Below are 25,408 nucleotides of genomic sequence, written 5' to 3' on the forward strand. Positions count from 1 at the left end.
CTCCTATTTTGCTCAGCCTCGTCTAATTTGGAGCTCATTTTCTAAGTCAATTTTTTTCAAAAACACATTTTTATTTCCTATTCCTGTTGGTGGACAACCCACAGGAAAAAATATATTTCCATCGGCCAGATAAAATCCCGACGGGTATAGAATTTTTTTTTCAGAAGCACCGCAGCAGAGAGGGAATGTGGGAAAAGAGGCAGGGGAAGGAAAGGGGAGTCAGTATAAGGAAGGGCCCAACCGCTTAGAGCCCATACAAATAGAGGTCCTGTTCTGTAGCCAAAGCAAAGTCCATCCAGGTCCAGTGGGCCGCAAACATCCATCTAGGAATTAAACCTCAAACACAAGCACTGCAGGACACGGCACAAATTACACATCTGTCTCCTCAAATAATCACAACAGCTTAGAGATAATAGTACCAGGAATGGGTTCCTGGAAACTAAGTACACCTAGCTAGTACAAATAATGGCTGGAAGCAGTACATATGTATATATAGTTCCCCGGCCGCCCTGTATCGGTATGTGATTTTCAGCTCGAGTAACCAAATTGCCAATTGATCTGGCACACAACCGCAAACACTAATGTCTGCTATATTTGCTAAAATAAGCAAAGTGAATGGCATAGGAAAAAAAAACAAATTGTTACCATGTCCACGGCGGAATACTAGTAATTACATTCTCGTTTTCTCAGCAGCTCAAGTTGTTGAAGCTTTAAGCAGCCAGAACCTAGTAGCCAAAGAGGTGATTGTAAAATCAAATTATTGTCCAGCCCTTTTTCTTTTTCTCCCTGCAGCAGCATTGAATCAAAAGATATCCGTGAAGACCAGCTCACATCTCCCCAGGCTGATGACCATCACCTTTCAAACACTGTCACCCTTCCTCTTGCTATCGGATGATGCTACTTGATGAGTCTTCCTGTTGATCCCCTGAGATTTTATTCCCTGATCCGGATGGATTTGCCGAGAGGCCTGAGTAGATATAGAACAATTAATGATGGAACCAGCAGGAGGACATTAATATTTATTTTTTGAGACGTCACCTGAATCAAAACGGACCTTTTATTAAACCGGCAACGTCAGCAAGGGAAAGTTAACTTCAAAGGAGGAGGGGAGGGCTAAACTGAAGGCATTAATATGAGAAACCAAGCAGAGAGAGCAACCTAGCGAGCAAAGTAACATTTAGCTAGGACAATTTGTGTTAATTAGATTACCTTGAGATTCAGATGACCTTCTGATGAAGTTGGCCGACAGTAAATCCCTTGCCCTGACAGCATCCTCTTCTGCTATCCTGCGCACTTGCTCGCTGTAATTCACCTTGTAGTCCCTCCCCATGGGTGCCTCCTCCATGTCTATCACTATGTTATGTAACATGCAGCAGGCCTGGATTGCCTTCCACATCTCACATGGGATTTTCGGGCTCCCTCCATGCAGGCACTTCCATGTGTCTGTCAACCTTGCCAGTGCCTTCAGTGCAACGCTTACAGCTGCAGATTGTCTCCGGTTGAACTCCACTTGTGAGTCTGAGTGGTCATCCGTGCCTTTCTGCTGGTGAGGTGTTAGGAGCCAAGGGAGAAGAGGGTATCCTGCATTACCAATTACATACTCGCCAACTTCTGATCCTTCTGATGATACCTTTAGCTTGCTTCCGTTAAGCCAAGCACCCTTTTCACACTCCTTGAAGAGCTCAGAGTCGTGCAAAAGATTCAATTGGTTTGTCCTGTCTGACCATGCTTGCCAAATGTTTCTGAACCTCATATCTGGATCGACGAAGGCTTGCATTAGTACACAGAGATTCCTCTCATGGTCGCAGTTTTCTGATCCAAATGGGATGTGAATTGTATGTACAACACCGCAGCAGTTTGACAGACCGTGGATCTTGTCAAATTTGGACTTGACCTTCTCCATTTCGTCAGATCCTGGCCACTTCATGTGGTGCCTTGCTCGCTCCCGTATAGCATCAACAAACCTCTGAGTTTCCAGCGAGACGGTTGACTCGTTCACACCGACAGAGGATCCCAAGATTTCCAGTGTCTCGCCAGAGTTCAACATTCTTAGAGCAACAGCTACCTGGTCTTCTAAACACAACACCCTCCCAGTCCCATCAGCAAAGGTGTAGCTGCTATCCCTTACCATCATATCATTGTTCACGAAGCTGCAGATGTAGTTGAAGGTTTTTCTTCGCATTTTGAGCACAGACTCACATCCTTGTGTGTCCACCATACAAGATAATAAGGTTCCTAAGGAGAAAAAGTAAAGTTGGTTAGATAATAAGTTGCAATGCAATAGCTATACTGCAAAAGTACTCAAATAAACTGCAATAGTCATGAGTGGATTTCAGATGTAAAGAAAATATCGCTCTAGCTTTGTTAATCTCAAGGTAGCCTAGGGAAACAAGATATTAGCAACATGGGGCGAGCAGCGCCAAATTAAAATCAGAAATTGTATTCATCAACAAGTAGCCATCGTAGTTAGCACTTTTTAAAATTAAACATACCAAGAGAAATGAAAAGGTAGGGAACATATATACAAACTAAGTAGAATTTTATTAATTAAATAGTGTAGCAAATAAAGTAAGATAAAGGGAGCTGTGATTATTTACCTGTAGACATGAAAGAGAGGTTGACATTTGTCTCCAAATTGTAGGGATCTTTTGCATACAACACATACCATTTCCTTGGATTGTTTGGTCCATCATTTGCATATGCCTTGACATTCTGAACGTGGCTGAACTTGTCCCACTCAGGACCAGGCTGTCCCGTGGCTATGGAAGTGAGCAGCGCAAGGCAGGAGTCTAGTTGGAAATGACTTAGGTTTATACCTCGCATGTATTCTGGAAGTGTTTCCATTTCATAATCCTCCAAAACAAGCCTCTGCAGTGCACATACACCCTCCAACACCTTCAGCTTTGGGCATTTGACAATGACAAGCTTCTGCAGTTTGGGAAGATTAGTGATCCTCTCCAGGTCGGGGCTTTGATGCACTTCAAGGTCGACGACATAAACAAGGTTCTCAAGGAAGTGTACGTGTTGTATGTATAACTGTTTCAAAGCCTTTGCCTGGAAAGCAAGGCCAGGAGGAAGACGTCTAAGTTTGCAATTATCAAGTAAAAGCTCCTCCAAGACAGGAAAGGCTTGCATTTGCTCCTCCCACTCCCACTCTTCCCATTCCCCCATTCCACTTAAATTCATCTCATGTAATCTCGGAAATGCAACCGTTGCCTGAGAAGGACGAGGACTGAGGTGACAGCAGGGTTGCAAAAATTCAGGTCCAACACGTTTGATGGACGGAGCACGGAAGATCTGAATGAATTGCAAACATGGGAGCTGAGACAAGCCATCAGGCATTTCGGTGCAGCAAGCCAAGTCTTCAACCATTAGAATCCTCAAGCTCTGAAGAGATGATGCTGATGTTGACATCATCCACCTTGAGAGCCGTTGGCCAAAATATCCTACTATTTCAAGCCTATCTAAGGTAGGGGGAGTGCAAAGTTCGTCAAACACCTCTTCGATTTGTCGGTCCTCTTCCTCAGAGACGCCTTCTCCCGCTTTAATAAGCCCATCATCTCCCAATCTACTACTGCAGCTTAATCTTAGATAGGTAAGGTGCACCTTCTCACCAAGCCTTACCTTCGTAGCGGACGAGGTAGCTGCAGCTGATACATTCTCCAGTACCTCCAGTCCAAGAGCCCTGAGCAGGGAAAGAGGGCCCAGCTCTTCCAAACTAGACCAGTCACCATCCACCAGGGCTGGAAATCCATGTAGTGCCCTCAAATTTGTTAGGGCACAAAAACCCCTAGGTATCCAATTTATACAAGTTTCACGGAAGATAAGACATCTTAGCTTCCCTAACTTTACAATGCTATGTGGAACTTTCACAAATTGTTCGCATCCTTCAAGGCTAATGTACTGCAAGAATTTCATATTTCCAATTTTATCTGGCAGACTTGATATATCAGATCTCTCTACCGACATGTACCTCAGATGCTTGAGTTCATCCAAAGATTTAACCAATAAAGCAACATTTGTATAATCTGTGTGGAGAGTCCGGAGACATGGAAAATCAATGAACGAATCACGCAGGTTCATATTTATATGGCCAACTGATATTAGTGTTCTCAGTGTCTTCTGTGCATGTAAAGAACTCCAGTCTAACTCATGTGATTCTGATAATTCGCTTCCTAGAGACAGTCAGAATAAACTTCTGTGCACTAAGTTTACTGATGAGACCACTTTGTCCACTGTGAGCTGCTAGTGCCTCATCTCTAACCACAAACTGAGCAAATGCACGAACAACATCATGCATGCTGCAAACATTTTGATCGACATACTCTATGTTTGGCTGTATAAGGTTCCTCAATATCATTATAGTATAGAAAACATACTCATTATAGTACCTGCTTCCCAATTCTTCCAAATCATCTAAGGTTTCGTGAAGAAATCCTTCGCTAATCCACATGCCAATAATGCAACTTTTATGGAAAACTGCATTTTTAGGGAGAAGGGAATAGTATAGAAAACACTGCTTGACGGAAGGAGGCAAATCTTCATAGCTTATATATATTGCATAGTTTAGCTCTTCGGGCATTTCAGATACTGACCATATAGAATCAATTTAACTCATGCAAAAGGGTTAACCAATGGTTTGTTGCTTTGGTGTTTGGGGTCCTAGGGCATATATGTTGTTGATCTTAAGCAATGTGGGACCACTGGACACACAAATGCTCATTGTCTCCTCAAAAAAGCAAATGCGCATTGGACACACACATGGGCCGAATCCAATTGCACGGAGTTATAAAAAAAAACTTAAGTTTTGTGGTCAATTCTCAGGTATGAGTGCATGATAGATATTGTAATATTCCCTAGAAAGAAATATATATATATTTTAAAACGGAGATAGTATTTCAAGGCCATGATTACCGTGGCAAGAAACATTGTGATTAGCCACTTCTAGTGGCATAATGAGAAGGAGCAAAAATTGCACAAGGCTAAGGAAAGTGGGTAAGTAGCAGGCTGGAGACCACATGTGTAAAGTGGGCCAGCAGTGTCCTATGGGAAGCAGACTGGCAAGTATTGGACGGCCCTCAATTCGCGCTTCATCCTCAAGGAAAGGACCTTGCTGTGGTTGGTCACCCTATATACTTCTCAATGTCCTGGCCAACACCTGCCTCACCCTAGACTATATTGATCCCCATCCCACAGTTTTAGTGACCGTGAGTGCATATACTATATTACCATCTCTAGTCCAAAATATGGAGCTAGCAATTGGTGAACGAGCATGGAGTTTAGTTACAGACCTGTTTCTTGAGCAATGACCAGGCATCTTCATCATTTAATTTGTCAACACGGTGGTACGGCCGCAACCTTTCATCTCTAGTTGTGACAAGAATTCGGCTACCTTGAGCTGCAGCACAGGCCAAGTTCGTTTCGAACACATCGCCCCATGCTTTGTGGCTCCACGCATCATCCATAACCAACAAGAGTTTCTTCCCTGTCAACGCAGTGGTAAGGGCTGGCTGAAGCACAGCTAATGCATTTTGACCATGTCGGTCTCCCCCGGCAAGGGTGATGGCTGTCTTGAGGAGCTCAACCTTGTTGAAGTATTGATTGACACTCAAAGACTTTCTTGGCAAGGGTGGTTTTGCTGATCCCTCCGACGCCTACGATGGCGACTACCATGATTTTGTTGTACCCTTCTTTTTCGGTCAGCAGGATCTCCACCAGTGCTTTTGTGTCTTCTTCGATCTTCTCCCCAACTAAGCCCGACCGGTCGAGCTCCCCAGACGTCTCACGACTACGATTGCCAGGACGAGAGGCATGCATGTTCCAGCAACGGTCCTCGTAAGACCCAAGATTGATGAAGCCAAAGGCAGCACTCTGCTCTTTGATAGAGTCAAGCCGCTTGTTGAGCCTCTTCATGCGGCTCCCAATGTCATGGGCATGGAAGGGATTCTGGATACAGAATAGCAAGGGATTTAAGCACCTTACATCAACAGAGGATGTTCCACGCTCCATGGCCTTGAGCTGACATAGGTCAAGGATGTCCGTGGCATCATACATGGCACGCTTGAGAAGTCCTACCCACTCTTGCACGCTCTTGTTGGTGATGTTCCTCCTGTCAGCGTCGGCGAGGAAGTTCTTGAGGTCCTTAAGTTTGTCGCCCATTTTGTCAATCTCCACGGAAACTCCGAGCAGCAGGTGCACCTCTTCCGCCGCCATTTTTGCCAGCATGCTTTGCATGTAGGATGCAAAAGCATCCAGGACCATCGCCATGAATTCTCTTCACTCCTGGAAATGAAGATAAACAAAATATCATCTCTGTTACCGGAATGCTAATGAGATGATCAGAAACGAGTTATAAACATGAGAAACAAGACAACAAAGATTGGCAAAACTATATCAATTCTGGCAAATTAATGTTACCTTCGCGGTGGTTGGATGGGATTTTAATCTAGTCCTGTTCTTGAGCAGCTCGTGGTGATCAAAGGGGACATTAATTTAGAGCATGGACCGGGCTCCGTGTTACCATATATAATTAAATGAGCCAATGGGAATTTAGTCATATATTCAACTCTATCTCGTACACATCGATCAAATCCTAAAATGCAAGTTCACATGTACAGTTAGTCGGCATCTCCAAAGAAAAATGGCCGGCATCTTTTTGTCCTCATGCACAATGCATGAGGGACATATCTATGTACAGTTGGCCACGATCATATACACAATACAATGATATATCAACCCTATGCAGGCCGGCCGGCATTCGATTAAATCTGATTTCCGGCTGGTGGCAAGCACAAGATGGTGGCAGGCCGGCAAGCAGGCAGGGCAAGAAAGACAGAAAAGACCAAATTTTGAATAAATTGACGTGATGGAGCAACGGAATTTATTTATTCAGATCTGCACGCATAGTACAAAGTTGAAAGAAATTACAGAACCGAAAGTTCTTGGATGCTAGCAATCAAAATGAAGGGAAGTATTTCTCAAAAAAAATATGAAGGGAAGTCTTTGCATAGTAGCAGTGAGTGTTTACGAGTAAAAAACATGTCTGCGCAAAACAAATTGACTTCAGGAAATTAGTGGCCGAAGGGAACAACCACCGGCTCTCTCTGTATGCGTACAGGGGTAACAGTTTAATGGCGGGAGGGAAGAACCACTCACCGCTCTGCGCATGCGGAATCTTCGGACGCGTTCCGCCCTTGGATAATGGGGGCACGGAGGAGGCCATGGTTCTAAGATGGATGGGGAGTGGAGGCGGCGCGGCCGCCGGAGCCGGAAGAGGAGTGGCCGGGCTCGTCGCCGGCAGGGATTTGGGCGCAGAAGGCGGCGGAACAGCGAGAGGAAGGCGACGAGACATTTCCATGGGCTTTTCGTTTGAAAGCCCATCGGGCCATGGCCCAAATGACGCCCATTATCTCGCCATCGCCCATTGGGCCCAGTTATTTTTGTTGTTAAGGTGTGTTTTTTAATAAAAAAAGTCAGTTTTCTTTTGCAAGTATACGAATTTCAGGTGAAATTTGCAAATCCTTTCCTTGACCCTTCCCAACTTTCTAAAGGACCATTTCCTTCTCATTCTTTTCTATTACCTTTTCTTTTTGGAAACATATGGAAAACACGTCCGTCATTACACTTAGAAAAGAAAAAAGCATTAGCCTTTTGCTCCATTTGTGCACTTGATCATATAACCAGCCAGTAGGATGAAGATCGACAAAGCCATCAAGCTAATTTTTTTTTAGAGAGCCATCAAGCTAATTTCCTTCAGAAGAAACTAGAGTTTTTCTTTTTCTTTTTCTTTTTGAAATAGCAGAATAAACTAGAGGTTAGTTACTTAGTTACGATATTTAAGCCAAAATAACTGGGATCTAAGAATTATGGAACAAGCTAATTACATCTACTGGTGGAAAACAGGTGCCTGTACATTCACCGATATCATAATTTCGATCGAGGATTCCAGCTACTGAGTTTACAAGAGCAACAACTAATAAAATGCAGCAACCATGTATATATATATATAGACACACAGTAAGTACTTCGCGCCGTTTCGACCGTGGTGCTTTTTTTGCGAAGAATTTCGACCATGGTGCTGGATTCAAACAAGCAGGCGTTGTCGTCAAGACTGCATGTTGCGCACATGCGCATACATGGAATAGGATTTCGAGAGCACAATTCATGCATGCTCAAGACTTGGAGCAAGGGAGATGATCGAGGAGCACTTTCTTAATTGCCGTCAAGACAAGTGCTGGCAAAGGGGCAAACCAAAAGGAGTAAGTACTTGCCTCTGTTCCGCCAGGGTAAATGCAAAATAGTCATATGATACCGAATGAACAAAATACTGGATCATATATATAGTATAGGACACGCCATATGAAGGTCAAAAGGATTGAGTACCTAACTGGACTCAACACAGCAATTTCTGACTGACACCGGCATAAGATCAAGAAATATTTGTTGGTTCACTGCATCCAATGAAAGAACAGAATTAGGAACAAGACATTAGGGATATAACAAGCGACAAACATCGATGATACATTAAGACCTAATCATAATCACCAGCTGTGTGCACCATGCAGCTCAAGAACTGTTTCTGGCAACTGAAACTGCATCGATTCACAAAACAGCAGCATTCTTGTGGTGGCACAGGACTGCATAAACCGCACCCTTAAGGCCACAGCACCTTTTCCATGATCAAATGAGGCATCCAAGTTGATGATCTACAAATTAAAATAACATCACAACGTGAGCTTCCAACCGTATTCGTTCGTATGTATGTAATAAAGGAGATTAAAAAGAGTGAGCACTTAAGACTACAGTTCCATCAGTAGTAATTAGCTGTATGGGGTTAAGGACAGAAATGGCGAAAACATTTTCTTCTAAAGAAAAAGGTACCTACCGAAGACAATCTCGCAGGTCAGAGTCGTCGGCACCTTGAAATTTGGACAAAAGTGCATCAGGACTCATATCGTGCAGCCCCCGGCGGCTCAAGATATCTTGGATTGGTACTTGGTAGCATCCAGAAAGAGCACGCTTGTCAGCATCACACTGACAGGACAAAGCGGCTGCCATCATAACAATGACCTGGGACACCCAAAAAGAATATATGGAACAGGACTGTTCAAGCAGACTTCAGAGAATGCCGACCAAATAGTGATCGGGATCAAAAAAGATTTGCCTATGAAAGACACTACATTGTGAGGCTTCCTGTTGTTGTGGCTAACTGTTAGATGTACATTGTTAACTTCTGCAATTCCCCAGTAGGGGAAGACTCATAATTACACCTCCTTAATAAATATTATAGAGTTGCAGCATTCAGTTCTGATTAATAAGTAACCACAGATGGCAGTATATAGATTTGTTTTTTAAATAGCACTCAGGACATGGAGATCCTCTTGAGTCTTAAAGAACACACATTTCAGACTGCACTATTTCAGCACAAACAGGTGGAATACCTTCAGATGCTACTACTGCTACGTTGATTTCAGACGTTGTGCCATAGCAACCAAAGAAAGTTGAGTCTGAAAGTTTCAAATATAAAATAACTATTACAAAATTACCTTTTATCTGGATGCAAATGGACAACATATTGGACACATATTTAATGATGGCTTGTGATCTGAATTGGCTCCAGGCATGTGCTGATTCTCCATGAGGATCTTTTTTATCATCAAACATGACTTTCCAGGTAGACCACCAAGCCTTTATGAGCAGCAACCAAATGTAAACACAACATATCTACAAGCCTGCCAGAACATATAAGAGCACCTGCACAGCAAGCCAAGGAAAATTGTGAATGCAAGAACACCTGGAAACAATAGCAATATAGCAGAGGCTGAGAAAATTGGAAACCTGCAAAAACTCAAAGTTCTGTTTATTCCACAATTATTCCATGATGATATTTTGCCCAGCGCCTGAACTAGCGGCAAGAATCCTATGAGAGAGAAAAAAGAAACCCTGTACAGCAAGCAAGAAAAAATTGTCAATAAAAGAACACCTGGTATCAATAGCAATGTGGCAGTGCATGAAAATGGCGAATGCAAGAACATCTGAAAAAACAGCAATATAGCAGAGGGTGAGAAAAATTGCAAACCTGCAAAACACTGAAGCTCTGTTTATTCCACAATGATCGCCCCCCACCCCAAACTAGCCACATACACCTCCAACGAGTATTCATTAGTGATGCCACCCAAATTTAAATGCAAAGTACGTACTCCCTCCGATCAATAATAAGTGTAGGAGCTTTAGTACAAAGTTACTAACTTTGTACTAAAGCTCCTACACTTATTATTGATCGGAGGGAGTAGAATCCTATGAGAGCAAACAAAAGAAACCCTGTAGTACAGCACGCAAGGAAAAATGGTCAATACGAAAGCACCTGGTATCTATATTCTATAGCAATATGGCAGTGGATGAAAAAAATTGCAAACCTTAATATTAGTTGCTGAATACAAAGTTCTGACTTGTTAACTCTTAATTAGTGACCTGCACTTTTGATTTATGCCATGGTGATATTTTGATCCGCACACCTTAACTAGACAGGTACATCACCGAGTCTTGATGGTTGATGACCACCCAAATTTAAATCAAAAGTATGCAGAATCCTTTGAGAATAAACATAACACCTGCACAGAAATTGAAAATGTATGGTAAACAAATGACTGATTTCATAATTTTCTATTGTCAGCACAGTTTTCTCAACTTGTGAGTGTGAAGACAAGGGGCATGGAGAAACAAATTTTAAATAATGCTTTAGTATGAGAACTATTTTCCATATTGTCAAAAAGAAAAAAAGAAATTTGATATATAACCAGCATAACTGAAGTACGTCACCGATTCCTGACGAGTGATGACCACCCAAATTTAAATGAACAGTATGAAGAAGCCTATGATAGCGAATGTAAGAACACATGCACAAATATCAGACATAAATGGTGAATACAATGACATGTTTCATTATTTTTGTCCAGGAAGAAAAACAAAGAAATTTCTAGAAGGCGTTAAGTGATAGTCACACTGGTTTTTTTAACTTGTGAGTTGGAAGACAAGGGACATGGAGAAGATTAAATAATACTTTAGTAGGAGAAATGTTTTCACTGTCATCATGGGGGAAAAGGAAACCTGATATTGCCGGATATAACAAGTAGTTAAAAATTGATATGGTATAGCAAGAGAAAAGTTGCAGAATAGATATGCACTTACCAGAGTTATGTACAGAATAAAACATTGCCCAAGACCCTCATCCATACGGCAATTCTGCATGTGTGGAGAGTTGAGCTCGACAGGACTAGAATAGAAGAATATACGAGGGATCCCCAAGGCAGAGGCCTGCAGAGCAGATGGAAACAAACAGTGGTCAGATTAATACGCTGGAAAAAAGCAAGGTTAATTAATGGTGGGAAGTGGGGATATGCATGACGATCAAATAAGTATTTCCCGTTACCTTGTGTCAGTCCTAATCTTCCAGAACGATTTCTGGTATGGTTCCCACTAACCCCCTGCACTGCTGTATTAGCTCCTCGTTGCCACACCTTCTGACATCTAGGTGTTTCAGCGATTTGGGGAGGCCCTCGTCAGGCAGGGACCGGAGGGCTGGACAGCGGTCGACTTCTAATCTCTTGAGGTTGGGGAGCTTGTGCAGCCCTGCAGGGAGGTGCTGAAGCTCGTCGAAACAGTTAAATTCAAGTTCCTGGAGGGAGGTGAGGAGGTGAAGGCCGTCATTGCTGAAGCTCTCGAGATGGGCGTCTTTGGTCCCCCAAAGTCGCAGCTCGGCGAGGGAGGAAGAGAGGAGGCTGCAGATGGGCGCAGCAAGGAGTCCCTCGGCCTCATCCGTATAGAGCAGCTGCAGTTTGGATGAAGTCGGGAGAGGGGAAACAATTTGCCGCCGCTGCTCTTCTCCTCCTCCTTCATGCTGCAGCACCCGCCTGGCATTAGGATTCCAACCCGCAAAGAATTTGGGGCTGGAAAAGACGGTTAATTCGCGGAGCTGACCAAGGAGAGGCCCCAGGCCCTCGCATCTTAGATCCTCTCCGCAATTCGTCAAATCCAAACTGGTGAGAGAGGTGAGGTTTGAGAGGAGCTCCAGCGTCCCCATGCCTTTCACCCCCTGGAGCTCGAGGGATTGCAGGGAGGACGGGAAAAGGGAACGGGAAGGAGAGGAAACCAAGCAGGCCGACAGGAACTTGGGGCAGCCCCAAATTGCAATCTCCTGGAGGAAACGCAGGGCCTGGAGCCCTCCTCCTCCGCCAGGAAGAAGACTTGGCGGGTCCACCAAGACTAGCTCTGGGTTGTTACGGATCATCAAGTCCCGTAGTGAGTCAGAGAGATGGCCAGGCAAGAGCAGCAACCCACCATCTTCTCTTCCCGACACTGCTGCTGACGTTGTTTGTTGCAGATCCACCCCCACTGCCAGCTGTGTTATCTTTTCACAATCCCAGATTGACAAGTCGGAGAGCCTTGGGAGGTGAGTGAGCAGCTCTGTCAATTCCTTTCCACTAGCACCACAACTCATGACCCGAAGATTCTCAAGAGCAGGAAGATTCCTTTTGACGTCACCATGACCTCCTGATGTCTCAACCAGAGAACTTGATCTTGGTGCAAACACATGAGATCGGTAATTCCTGAATGTCACAATGTTCAGTGAGGTTAGCATCACAAGGTGCCTCAACTCCAGACATGGGCCCTTCTCGAGTGTCAAATCCGTAACCTCTGTCAGGATATCAGATGCTAACACTTGATCTATGCTATGCAGATCATCTTTTCCACTAATACTCAATCTTATTCCATGAGATGATTTTGAGTACTGAAACTTCTCCAATAGCTTTACATCTCTCATGTTCACTTGATTCAGGGTTTCAGTCCAGGGGATACGAGCTACTAAAAAAAAATTTGGACAGTTTACTATCCCAAGCTTTTGCAGTTTGGGAAACCAATCCATGTTCCTATCTTGATCTGGTGGGCAAACAACCTGGTTTGAGAATGGCAACACTGAAAGTTTGGGGCAATCTCTGATAAGCAATACTTGCAGAGCAGGGAACAGATGATTGGCGTCCTGTGATGGCACCCATTTTTCAAAAGAATTCAAGCCACTGAGTGTAAGCTTTGTTAACCTGCAAAAAGCAAACATATATGTCAGCAGTCTGTGACACCAATTTTTCAAAAACTTACTAAACCAATGACTGTAAACCTTATTTACCTGCAAAAGCTTTGTTCTATAACAAACTCCTTCATTGTGGCAATGCACTCCAATGTTACTTCACGAAGATCAAACATCTTCCCGAGAGGAGGGAAATCTTTCCAAGAAACACCAGAGAGACAACGAGATTGTAGAGCTTTGACATCGAGCTCATCACCCAACCATTTTGGACAAAAAGAGCCCATGTGCCCTCTAATGGACAACTTTTGAAGATATCTATGTGGTTGAAGGCTCTCAAGAACTAATGCTTCCACACCAGGATCAACGTTCGCCCGCTTACTATCCCAATCCAATGTTAACCTCTCCAAGTACTTTTTCTCTATCAGTTTTGCTTCGGATGCTTCTTCTTTTGTGTGTATTTTCTCAAGGTTATAGATGCCAAGCTTCCTCAACTCGGTCAAATGCTCTAGTTGCTTGGTTTCAAATCCTTCACTTTCTTTATTGACTCTAAATACCTTTAACTCTTCTAAGAGTTTAAGTTTTCCCACATTAGAAATCTCAGAGTGAAGCTCAATACGTGGGGTATAAAAATGACACAATTTTGCAAGGTTGCTCATGTCTTTGGGAAAATCACGACAACCTTTCCACAATCCTAGATCTAGAATACTCAAATGGTAAAATGTAGAAATAGCAAGTGGTAAATGCATCTGGTTGTCCCAAGACATAGGTACTGAAGATGGATCTGAGATGGTCATCCAACTCTTTTGTCTTCTTGGGACGATGGTCTGTTTCACAAATCATTTTCGCTGGTGTCTTCTTCGGGACGATGGTCTGGATCTGAGATGCAGCATCAAGATTCGCCCACGACGCGCCACCGGCGAGTGTAGGTGGAAGACAACGACGTTTACCCGCAATAACTTGCATGTAATTTTCTTTTACTTTAAAGATGGTCTGTAAGGGTTGAACGATTTACTTATATGGGCTCGGCCTTTTTGGAAGAAAAAAATGACCAGGTGTATAGTATAGGGTAGTACGTGTCCGGGAAAGAAACAAGACAAGAAAGAATAATACAGGGGAATGAGGTGTTAAATCGATTAACTTACCTAGCAGCTGATTTCTTTGCATTGTCGGCACGGGCATGGCTGCTAGAAGCTGCAGAAGATGAAGAAAAGGTTGGTGTTTGGTCGCTGGCACGACGCCGCCGCCTGCGTTCCATGGATATGGATAGGATATCGATCACGGATCGCCCCACCAATTACTACGTTGATCGGATCGATCGAATCAGCCGCCTTTGTTTTCTTACGAAGTCGACGAGGTTTACTTAAGGTGTTGTTAAAAAGAAGAAGATGTATAATACTTTGGAAGGCAATACTAGGAGGAATCGGGACAAGATCGAGATCGATGTCGACACGGACCTACAGACGCGTCTCCAATTTAGAAGGAAGTAGAACCAATTCCAAAGCAGTCCGTAGAGATGGCCCCACCTCTACACACACTCGGTTGGACTCGACTCAGCCGCAGCCGCATGAGTGCCAAACCAACCAAAAACGACACGTATTTACACTTTCATTGACAAAATACCATGTGCTTTATAAGAAACCTAAGCTCGTTTTTACATGGACCCAAGACCAGCTAGTATTCAGGTTAGGACACGACTCGCCGCGAGCCAGCCAGTAGTGAGGATAGATGGCGGCATGGCACATTCGACGCCAAGTGTGATTTCTTCGAGCGAAAACCTAGCTATGATATCTAGTCCTACACTACTCTCAAGGTTGATTTGTGTGTTCTTCCTTTTGGAAGATGGTTGCTTGAAGATCTCCCTTGGTGATGATAATACCATGCTTGACCTGTTTGGTTGGCCTCGGCAAATACCGATGTGCAGATGCTGCGATGATCCTATTTATTGGAGTAGATTATGATAGAACCAAATGTACTGTTCTTATATCATTATATTAAGAAGGTAGGTGATCACTCTTTAACTCATGCTGAGTCGTCAAGTCATGCATGTTGCTACTGGTTCGGAGACGACGATGGTACATGTAGCTTCGACGACAAGTTTGCGCTCTCCGATGGAAACACTTGATCCCAGATCATGCAATTTGGACACGTGCTTGCCTCATGCTCTTGTTGAAGGTGGTGTTTCGAAGCTTGGCTTTGGGGATGAAAACCCTGAGTTCAACCTAAGGTTGAATTTATCATCATCGACGCATGTGGGGCGTTCTTTCTTGAATGCTTTAATTAGGAATTGTCTTTCTTTTTGTTAGTTTTGGCTTGTACCGTAGAATTACTGGTAGTTTGGTGGATTTTTGTTTTTTCTTTCTTTCTTAGTTGATTTTGTTTGGCGCCTGATTTTGTCTCGATTTAATAATATATGGTTGTGTGCATCGGTCGATGCAAGTTGCCGGGCATCATCCTCCTTTTTTAAAAAGCGTTGCTCACTTACATAATTACAATTATTACTACGTGTTCTTAATTTAAAAGTACATACAAAAGGGAAGTAATTTCCCAACGGAAAACCTATCGGGCGTTCGTGCGCCAACTCCCCTCCTGGCGGAGGAAAGACAACTCTAAGAGAGGCTCTGCCTCCTCTGCTCCTCACTCGACGCCCCCTCCACCCCCCTCTTCCTTCTCCCCGACGGCGTCCCCCGGCCGCTCGCCTACTTCCCAGCGCCACCGCGGCCGCTCGTTGCCGTCACCTCGACCCCACCGCGCTGCCACCCCTCCCCCCACCACCCCCCCCCCCCCCCCACTCGCGCCTTCCGGCGGCCGGACCCGTCGCCCCGCCTCCTCCCTCGGGCGGTTCCGGCCGCGCCTCCGCTGGATCCGGTCGTTGCCGACGCCTCGAGCCCACCGCGCCCTCCGGCTCCCTCCGGCACTCCCCCCCCTCCTCACGCCCTCCGGCGGCCGGATCCATCGCCCCGCCGCCTCCCGTGGCCAGTCAACAGCAGCCGCCTCCGCTAGCTCGCTAGCAGCCCCCTCTGGTCGCCATCAGCCGCCGCAAGCAGCCAGAACCAAGCCACTGCCACACGGTTTAGGGCCTGTTTGGTATGGAGGAATTTTGGAGCAAACCCATAGGAATCACAAAACTAAGGAATTAATTGGATATAGCTTTTGCCTTTTGGAACGTAGGTTTGGTGCTTTTCTGGTGCAATGAGCAAGGAAAGATCAGAGGGTAATAAAATCTGGAAGCAGATTGTGGATTGGAAATATGATACTTACAGCCCTAATAATTTTCATAGCTCAGATTATCAAGCTGCAAAGCTGGGTAGTAAGTGGCTGAAAGGAAATGGAAGAAAAAATATATATATTCGGCTGATACTTGGATGGGCCCTTGCAACTTAGCTCCACCTTTCCGGGACCTGATTGTTATCACTGACGAACCACATCTCTTAAACTGAGGTATCGGATTGCAACAATCTGAAACTTGCCTTCAAAAGTTGCTCTGATGAAACACTTCAACTGTCGTGTGATATTTTACATATGGCTGAATCTATTACTTTGTCCTCAGAATCTAGTTGTCTGAAATGGGTATTGAATAGTAGGTGTGTTCTCTGTGAATTATACCTACATAAAGGGGTTAACTTTGGTGGTGCTCCACCCTTTGCTACCAATGGCTTGTTATTCCTCGGCCGACCTCAGATCAACCGACATCCTGCCTAACCGAGCCAACCAGGGATAGAGCTGCCCCTGAGACTATTCATGGACTAAAAAGCTGGATGTCCAGGACCTGGCCAGGGACACCCCCTGAACCAAAAGAATCCTTAACTACAAATTTCTTGGATCGTTTTGTTATCACTAATGAACCACATTTCTCTTTAACTAAGGCATGGGATAGGAACAATCTGAAACTTACCTTGATACGTTGCTTTGATGAAAGAATTATGCAATCATGGCTCAATTTTTTGCATATGGTTAAATCTACCAATTTGTTTCTGGAATCTGATCGTTTGAAATGGAATCTGAACAGTGAAAGCTGTCTGTAATTCCTTATATAAAGTACGGCCCCCCAATCCATAATAAGTATCGGGAATTTAGTACAAAGTTAGAAGAACTTTGTACTTAATCTACTAACTCTGTACAAACCTCCGATACTTGTCATGGATCAGAGGGATTAACATTTGGGGGGTATTATGCGGAAATTCCAATCAGTGCTCGGGACTCAGGGGTCACGGTATCAACACCAGTCATTCGCTCATCGTTCCGCCAAGGTTCCTTTCTTTTGGTACAAGCTGGACGTCTTTTCGTATGCGACCGTATCTCGCCCAAGTTGGGCCACCACGTGATATATTCATTGCCAGACCGATCGATTTTGGCTCAAGATAAGACTGTACATGCCAAAGCGCATGCCCCTGTGGTCCTGCTCCGGACCTTATTTGGCCCAAGTTTCGTGTTCTGATTAACAATGTTCGACCTGGACCGATCAAAAATCAAAGATCCAATTAACACGTAGAAGGACAATCAAAGTTCTGATTAACACGTAGAAGAACAATTAAAGATCTGATTGACAGAAGTAGCTACAAAATCAAAGATCAAGAAGAACAATCTGATTAACATGTTTTCTATTAATAGTTTCTTGCATGCTCCGAGAATTCTTCCGACCAGATTTGGTTAAGACGAAGAAATCACCGAAAACATTAGCAACACAAGGACTTGTTTGTTAACCACTAATCCTCGTGCTCAACAACTAATAGCAACCACATGACTAAATCTCACCAAAATCCACGACCACATACAATCATATGATCGGGGATAGTAAAAATAATAATCATCGTTAAGAACCAAACAACAACCAAAAATAATCTAATTTGTACGTCCAAGAAGAAAAAATCGAATATGTCCCTGTCTTCGAGCGGCCCGTTGGACCTGGAGCGGACCTCCCGCCGACCGGGTGGGGCTCAGCCCCCCACCTAGGTGGCACTGCTGAGCACAGCGACGGCCCTGACGACGCAGAACGCGGCGGCAAGTGGATCTTTAAGTCCGTCACCTCCGAGCAACCCATGAGCCGGCCATGGAGCCCACCTCCGACGGGTCGCCAGATCTTGGCAGAGCAGAGGCCCCGTCGTCATCCTCCTCCGTCCTCGCATCCCTCGCCACACCTGAACAGGCCGGCGCCACCATTGCTGCTGGATCTAGGGGCTGAATCGAGGCGGAGGCAGCGGCAGCTGGGTCGACGGGAGGGGGCAGTGGCGGGGGATGGATCGACGTCTGGATCGGGGAAGAGAGACGGCGGCATGGTCTCTGGAACGGGGAGAGGGGAGAGCAAGGGATATTTACGGTGACCGAATGGCCCAGGTCCTCTTCATAAAGGGCTCAGTGTTGCACTGTGTTGTACTGTATGTTGGGCCAAACTTTAGATCCTGATGGGCCAAATGGATGGACTAGATAACTTCCTACCTAGCAGTTTGAGATTCAGCCATCTCTCCTCATATAAAGTAGTTCTGACTAGGGACGAACACACACTTGCTGATGATGAGACTGTTTTTTTTAGTTAAGTGCATGACAGGTCCTAAAAGTATTGCCGGGGTGTCAATCAGGTCCTAATTGTATGAAAATGCAGTTTTGGGTCCTAAAAGTATTTTAAGTGTGTCACCGGCGGTCCTAAGCATGCCGGAGCTAGTAAAATTTGCAAGTTGCCCCCTGCGTTACCTGCCCACGTGTCCTGTTGACCAGCCACGTAGGATTAAGAACGGTAGTAAAATTTGCAAGTTGCCCCCTGCAAGTCCCCCATCCCCAAATCACGGCCTCTAACTCTTCTTTCTCGCACGGGCGGCTCTAGCGGCGGCTCGGACGGTGATTGGGGGGCGAGGGGGCGGTGTGCCGATCAGACGGTAGCTCCAGGCGGATGGCTCGAGTCAATAACATAGATATGTATCTATGTTGTCATAAAATTTCAACTCTAAATTCATTGTCCACAAAGAGAAACAAAAAAAACAAATGCAAACATGAATAGTGTCAGAAATTTTGTCTTTTTGCGACCTATTCACCTCTGAATTTGTTTTTTTTTTCTCTATGCATATAATGAATTTGGATTTAAAACTTTATGACATGGTAGACACATATGTAATGAAGCTACTCAATTTATTTTGAAAATTTTAAAAACTTTCTAAGGGTGCTAACGCACGTTGATGGCACGGTAGCATCTAAAAGGGTGGGAGCACATGATATCTTCTCGGGGTGAGGGGAACGGACGAGAAGGAGAGAGGGTGGGTCAGGTCGGGTCCACGCAGGCTGAAAATTTTCGATCTTCCCCAACTGCCCTCTAAAAGCGGCGTATACTGCCGGTCTAGTTCTAGCAATATACATGGATATCGACCGTTAGATCTCTACAAATAAACGGTCCCTATTTATTATAGGATACCATAGAAGAGCTAAAAAAAAAACTTCTGTAGAAGCAAGTGTATAAGAGCTACACCTACACTACGACATCGCGCTAGCCTGCTTCTCCCAGCAATCTTTATAGACGGCGGTGCGGGTAGGTCTCGGATGCAGTCGGACATGGCCGGCACGGCCCGGCCGGACAGAAGCGAATGGAAATCGGGACTTTTTTCTCTTCTCGTGGGAGCTTTTTCAGTTTTAGATAAACGGGGGTGTGATTCCCCACATTTATCAAGAGGAGAAACAATTTGGGAGGGAGTGTACTATAAACACACATTGTACCCATCCTTTACCGTTCACTCGACGTGGACCGTCGGATCTTCTTCACGTAGATTCGTCCGCACGTGGTGGAATATCCATCCGTCAGTTATGCAGTGAAGAAAAAAACTAATCACGATCTCATTCTCTGCCGACTCCCGCATGCATCCGTGGCAGCGCGGCTGCCGCCACTTCTCCCCGCAAGCACGCCTCCGCCTAGGCCTCTGTCGCCGCGCCTCCGTTGCATCCGCAACCGCCAGCATCTTCTCGTCCTCTTCGTCGTCTCCAATAATCTCAGCAATGGCGGCGCCTGGGGTGATTGCCGCCGCGCGGGATTGCGTCCCTCTCCGAACATGGACCCCTGGGCTTCTTCAGACCCCACACGCTGACGAAGGATTGCCATGTATCAGGTACTATTTTTCTATTGTATTTTGGACTAAGCAAATGCAAACTTTTGCAAATTGCAAGGGTGCAGGAGCTCCCAGATAAGTTCCCATTCTATTCTTCTTGCTCAACTTGATGGATAATTACAGACATTAATTGTATAACAAATGGAGAAGCCTGAAATCTTAATTTTCATGCAGCTCACTTTAATTAGTACAGTAGCTTCTTGCTCTCTCTTTTTTGGTCCGTTCTACCGTGCCTCAAAATCCTCATCGTTTTTTTTCCTTGCGTAGTTTATTTGTATAACAAATGGAGAAGCCTGGTTGTTTCACAACTTTGGTAGGTAAAGCACTGAGATAAATCTTTGTAGTCCACTGGAACCTCTGATAACATCAATGACAAGAATGATTCTTTCGTATGAAAAAACACTTCCAGAAATGATCCTTAGCCCCAGTTTTTAGTGATAAAGAAATCTTTACCATCCAGTTATCGATCTTGGAATGATTATTCTGTACTCCTATAAATAAGCATGTCCTGCAAGACAATCTGTACAAGACCCTTTGCATGTGTTTTAGAGCAGCAATAGAAATGGGGTTTCCACTTTGTTGTTCCGAGGCATCGCACGGGCTTCTTACTAGTAATAATAAAGGGACTAGTGTTTTTTTAACACCTTTGCTAGAATATATAAGGACATCATATAAGAAGGCATCTAACTTAAATTAGAGTTAAGTATCACAAATCTACCTCCTAACGATAAAAATCTATCTTTCCAGCAGCCAAGTTTATGTTCTAGTTTGTCTTCCGTGGCCTTCCATTCTGAATTACTTATTTCCTAGCATGAACACATACCCTAAGTATTTCATAGCCATAGGCATTGATCTCACGTTACAGGTAAAGATCTGTGATAAACCACAGCTCTTTTCAACGGCATCATCAAAAACAAAAAATCACTTTCATAAAAATTAATCTTCAACCCAGTGATGTGTTCAAATAGACAGAGAAAAACTTCTAAAATTTCTCACACCGAAGCTCGCAGCGCACCGGAGCTCGCGGTATCCACGATTATCCACGACCACATGATTGCCCATGTGAATTGATTCCTTCTGATTCTGCAAAGCTGCAGGTAAATTAGTTAGCCGGCGTCCCTACACTAAAGAGTACTATGAGCTAATGTAACGTGGTGTAGTACTCCCTCCGATCCATAAAAAATTGACTCATTTAGTATATAAATTTTGTGACACTTCTTATGGATCGGGAATATCACGCTAGCGTATTACCGCTAACAAAAGCCAGCGTCACCCTGCTGACAGCTTGTTGGTTCGTTCTTCGTTGATTGATTGATCGTCGCTACCTATAGGATAACAAAAATGTTTGCAACTAGTAGCACATACGTTAAAACACCCTAATAATTTAGAATCGGTAGGGCTTGGAGTTATCCATGCGAATTTTGTACTCATACTAGCAAGTCGGAGCTAGTTTCTCTAACTATAAGCTTAACCACGCCAGCATCCACATGGCTGGTAACAACCGTCCCGTCACGACACAGTTTTTGTATGGTTCAAATGTCGTGCAATAGCTTCCCTTCGTTGTCGTTGTTAGTGCACCAGTAATGAAATGAACCTCATCGTGGCCTACCACGCGGACCAGCCACCAAACCCTGACGCGGTCATTGACAAAGCGCAAAGGGGCGATTTACTGGTCCGCTTTCTCATATTCCTCGATATAATAAGACAAGTTTAAACATAGTCTATCTTATTAATTCCAACCATATTATATCTCTAAAAGCTAATCAGAAGGATGACAAGTATTCATCTTGAGCTTGACACATATTTTGTGAAATGATTCATATGACATGTTGTATGGTCCATCGTACACTCTTTGTGGTCTCTTGGGAGTCGGCACACGTGCTGCTAGGTGTCAATACCGACTATCGACTTGAGTTGGACAACTTGTGGCTAGAGTGTTACTCACGATGAGTTAGGAGTTACTCAAATCCACTGGTAGTTGTATTGGGAGACTCGGAAGTCGTATCCGAGTGGTCGCGAACCTAAAGCTAGGGCACAGTTCTGGTTCCCAAAGAGCTAGGAAACACTATTCTAGGGGCTCACTCGGTTTAGAGGATTTTCACGAGAAATCCAAAGGATTGAGAATTTCATAAAAAAATCTCACTACAGATCCATTAGCGGTTTGCTTGAAACAATCAAAACAATTCCTCGAGAATCCTATTGATCTTCTATGTTTTGATGAAAATTCACATTAGATTCAACTGCTTTTTTCCCTTAGAAATGAGAATGGATAATTCCTTAAGATGGCAACGACTGCCTACCATAACCCTATATTCTTTCTTTTTCCTATGCTTTAGTTTTTTTTAAACCGAATGAGCCCTAGAAAAGGAACGTGATATCTACACAGTACTGCGTGCACATCTTTTAGCTTACGTGGTGCCCCTTCTGACATCCAACGTGACCTGGATTACAATTTTATTTTACGGAGGCGCGGCTCGGATGGCATCCCTGCGAAATCGCCGCAAGCGTCCTTACTTCGGTGATCCGGCCACGGTGTCATCGAGGCGCGACTCAGCTCTGGGAGAAGAACAGGTTGGGGGAAGTTGAAGATGTAATTGAATAGGTTTTTTTTTGTCAATTAACGTCGAGCGGCTCATCAGTGTGTTACCGGTGATCTACGTGTAAATTGTTTGACCCAAAGATTTTTTTTCTTGAAATTCCCACGCCCCGATGGAGCTCCACATAACTACGACGTGTTCAATCCGAAGTAAATTGGACTACTTTGAGCATCATCTCAAATTTTAGAACCATTCTACCATATTACGTAAGTAGCAAGTAGTTGGATTAAAATGCTCGTGTTGGACCCTCGGATGTCATTAACTCTTCCCGAAACTGCTCGTATGCGCTTGCTAGGAATCTGCCGCGTTCTGCACATCAAGTAGTTGCACATCATTCTTTTGTCGTTCTGCTTACCCACAGCGTGTCCTCCCTCTGGAATGCATCTCCCAGGCCCCAGCGGGGACAAAATAGTTATTTGCATGGATTTGAAAAAAAAAAAAACGTGCATGGAACCTGCCGCGCCACCAACCGCCAACTGATGGGTTTCTACTTCTGCAGTAGTGCCAGTACAGCAGCCTCTACTCTATATATCAGCAAACACCCGTTAAGTCTCGATCCAAATCAGAGTCCACCAGCTTAGTAAAGCCTAGCGCTTGGAGCAGAGCACGTCCGGGTACTGTGGAGTACTGGAGCAGGGAGAGCTATGGAGGGCGGCAAGTCCGACCAGGCAACGGCGCCGTCTCAGGGCCGTCTGATCACCGTGCTGAGCATCGACGGCGGCGGCATCCGCGGCCTCATCCCCTCCACCATCCTCGACTGCCTCGAGTCCAAGCTCCAAGTACGTCTATACACACACACACACACACACACACCAAGTTCCATGGATCTCTCGGTCTTCTTCTTCCTCCTCCTCTTGTAATCATAATCAGGAATCTGGGTTGATTAATTTGTTGATAAATTCGCAGAAGATAGACGGGCCAGATGCGCGGATCGCGGACTACTTCGACGTGATCGCGGGGACAAGCACGGGGGCGCTGTTGACCTGCATGCTGGCGACCCCAGGAGACGACAAGCGGCCGGTCAAGGCCGCCAGCGAGCTCAACGAATTCTACCTTAAACACGGGCCCAACATCTTCCCGCAGAAGAACCTCGGGTTCCTGAACAAGGCGGCGAACCTATTCAGCGCCGTCATGGGCCCGAAATACGACGGGAAAGTCCTCCACGAGAAGATCGAGGAGGTCACCAGAGAGGTCAAAATCAAGGATACGGTCACCAACATCATCGTGCCCACCTTCGACGTCAAGCAACTGCAGCCCGTCATCTTCTCCACCTACGAGGCCAAGGAGGATCCCCGCAAGAACGCGCTCCTCAAAGACATCTGCATCAGCACCTCGGCGGCGCCGACCTACTTCCCGGCGCAGTTATTCGAGGTCGAGGGGAGGGAGTACAACCTCATCGACGGCGGGGTCGCCGCCAACAACCCAACCATGGTGGCCATCACGATGATGATCCCCAAGGAGGTGTCTGGCGGGAACCTAGTAGACTTCTCCCCTGGGAGCCCCGCAGAGGACGACAACTTCCTCGTCATCTCTCTCGGGACAGGATACACCAGGCCGGAGAAGGAGTACACAGCGCCAAAGTGCGCCAAGTGGGGCGCGCTGCGGTGGATCTACAACCACGGGCTCACGCCACTGATCGACATTTTTTCACACGCCAGCTCCGACATGGTGGACATCCACGTCAACGTGCTCTTCAAGGCGCTCCGCATGGAGGATAACTACCTCCGGATTCAGCACGACTACCTCAAGGGCAAGACCTCATCGGTGGACATCGCCACAAAGGAGAACATGGAGGAGCTCATAAAGATCGGGAAGGATCTGCTCACAAGGAAGGTGGCCAGGGTCAACGTCAATACTGGGTTGCATGAGGCCGTGAAGGACAAGGGCACCAACGAGGAGGAACTGGAAAGTTTCGCCGCGAAGCTCGTCAAGGAGCGCAATCGGCGTGCCAACCAAAAAACTCATTCCCACGCCTAGAAGGGTGTGTGCACACCACCACAGCCACACGATCCTTGAAGATTCTTGCTATTTTGTACAACATGTATCCTTTTGTTTTTGAATTTTGTCATTGTCTAGTCCTAAACTCATCCATCGAAGGTCTTCTCTGCTGAAAGAAGGATCTCCTGGTCCTCCGTGAAGTTCGTGAAAGTAGAGAACTTGGGTTGATAATAAAATAAGGGATGGCTAGGCTCCTGGAGCGCTAGCTAGCTGCCGCCGGTCGATGCAACTCAGCTGGCCGCGCCGCCGTTCTCTGCCGGACCCGCCACCCAACTCTCCTCCCCCTCGCTCTGCGGCTGACATGGGTTAGTTTCAGAAGGGGTTCACCTGCCGACGCCGGCCACTCCGGCCGCGTCGTCCACCGAAACCGCTGCAGCCGCTCGGCCGCTGCGTCCACCTCAGGTCGTGACCTCCTCCTAGCCTCCGCCATCGGCTCCGGCCGCATCCTCCACCATTTCCGCTCTCTCAGGCTGCGGCCTCTTCGAGTCCATGGCGCCGCTGCAAGTCTTCACGTGGGGATTCCAGTCGCCATCAACACCGGCGCCACTTCGTCAGCGTACCCGCACCTTCCCCGCCAGCTCCTGGCCTACGCCGGGAGATATTCTTCTCCAGCTTTCGCTCGAGCGCTTCTCATCACCGGTCTGTGCTCC

The 25,408-nt window shown here is 45.5% G+C and overlaps 1 protein-coding gene, 1 long non-coding RNA gene, 1 other non-coding gene and 1 pseudogene across 3 annotated transcripts; 2 read left to right on the forward strand and 2 right to left on the reverse strand.

The window, feature by feature from the left end:
- Positions 1-367: 367 nt before the first annotated feature.
- On the reverse strand, positions 368-10,209 carry LOC100830253 (annotated as a pseudogene).
- A 68-nt stretch (positions 10,210-10,277) lies between these two features.
- On the reverse strand, positions 10,278-14,260 carry LOC100830560. Its single transcript, XR_002961968.1, has 6 exons — positions 14,224-14,260; positions 13,946-14,058; positions 13,181-13,862; positions 11,429-13,094; positions 11,188-11,313; positions 10,278-10,610 (listed from the first exon to the last, which is right to left on the reverse strand). It is a non-coding gene; the product is annotated as an uncharacterized LOC100830560 (transcript).
- A 1,620-nt stretch (positions 14,261-15,880) lies between these two features.
- On the forward strand, positions 15,881-16,536 carry LOC112269978. The gene is made up of 2 exons (XR_002962253.1): positions 15,881-16,165; positions 16,250-16,536. It is a non-coding gene; the product is annotated as an uncharacterized LOC112269978 (long non-coding RNA).
- Positions 16,537-23,345: 6,809 nt separating this feature from the next.
- LOC100830869 (patatin-like protein 1) lies at positions 23,346-24,790 on the forward strand. Its single transcript, XM_010231085.3, has 2 exons — positions 23,346-23,539; positions 23,667-24,790. The coding sequence occupies exons 1-2, from the start codon at positions 23,405-23,407 to the stop codon at positions 24,735-24,737; spliced, it is 1,206 nt and encodes a 401-aa protein (XP_010229387.2). The 5' UTR covers positions 23,346-23,404; the 3' UTR covers positions 24,738-24,790.
- Positions 24,791-25,408: the final 618 nt, after the last annotated feature.

The sequence above is a fragment of the Brachypodium distachyon genome, chromosome 1, assembly GCF_000005505.3.
Source record: "Brachypodium distachyon strain Bd21 chromosome 1, Brachypodium_distachyon_v3.0, whole genome shotgun sequence".
NCBI classification, from domain to species: Eukaryota; Viridiplantae; Streptophyta; class Magnoliopsida; order Poales; family Poaceae; genus Brachypodium; species Brachypodium distachyon.

What these genes read in the sequence shown, in the direction of transcription:
- LOC100830869 (XM_010231085.3), top strand. Translation starts at nt 23,405, where the DNA reads ATGGAGGGCGGCAAGTCCGACCAGGCAACGGCGCCGTCTCAGGGCCGT. An exon ending in GCCTCGAGTCCAAGCTCCAA is followed by an intron (nt 23,540 to 23,666) that starts GTACGTCTATAC and finishes ATAAATTCGCAG; the next exon opens with AAGATAGACGGGCCAGATGC.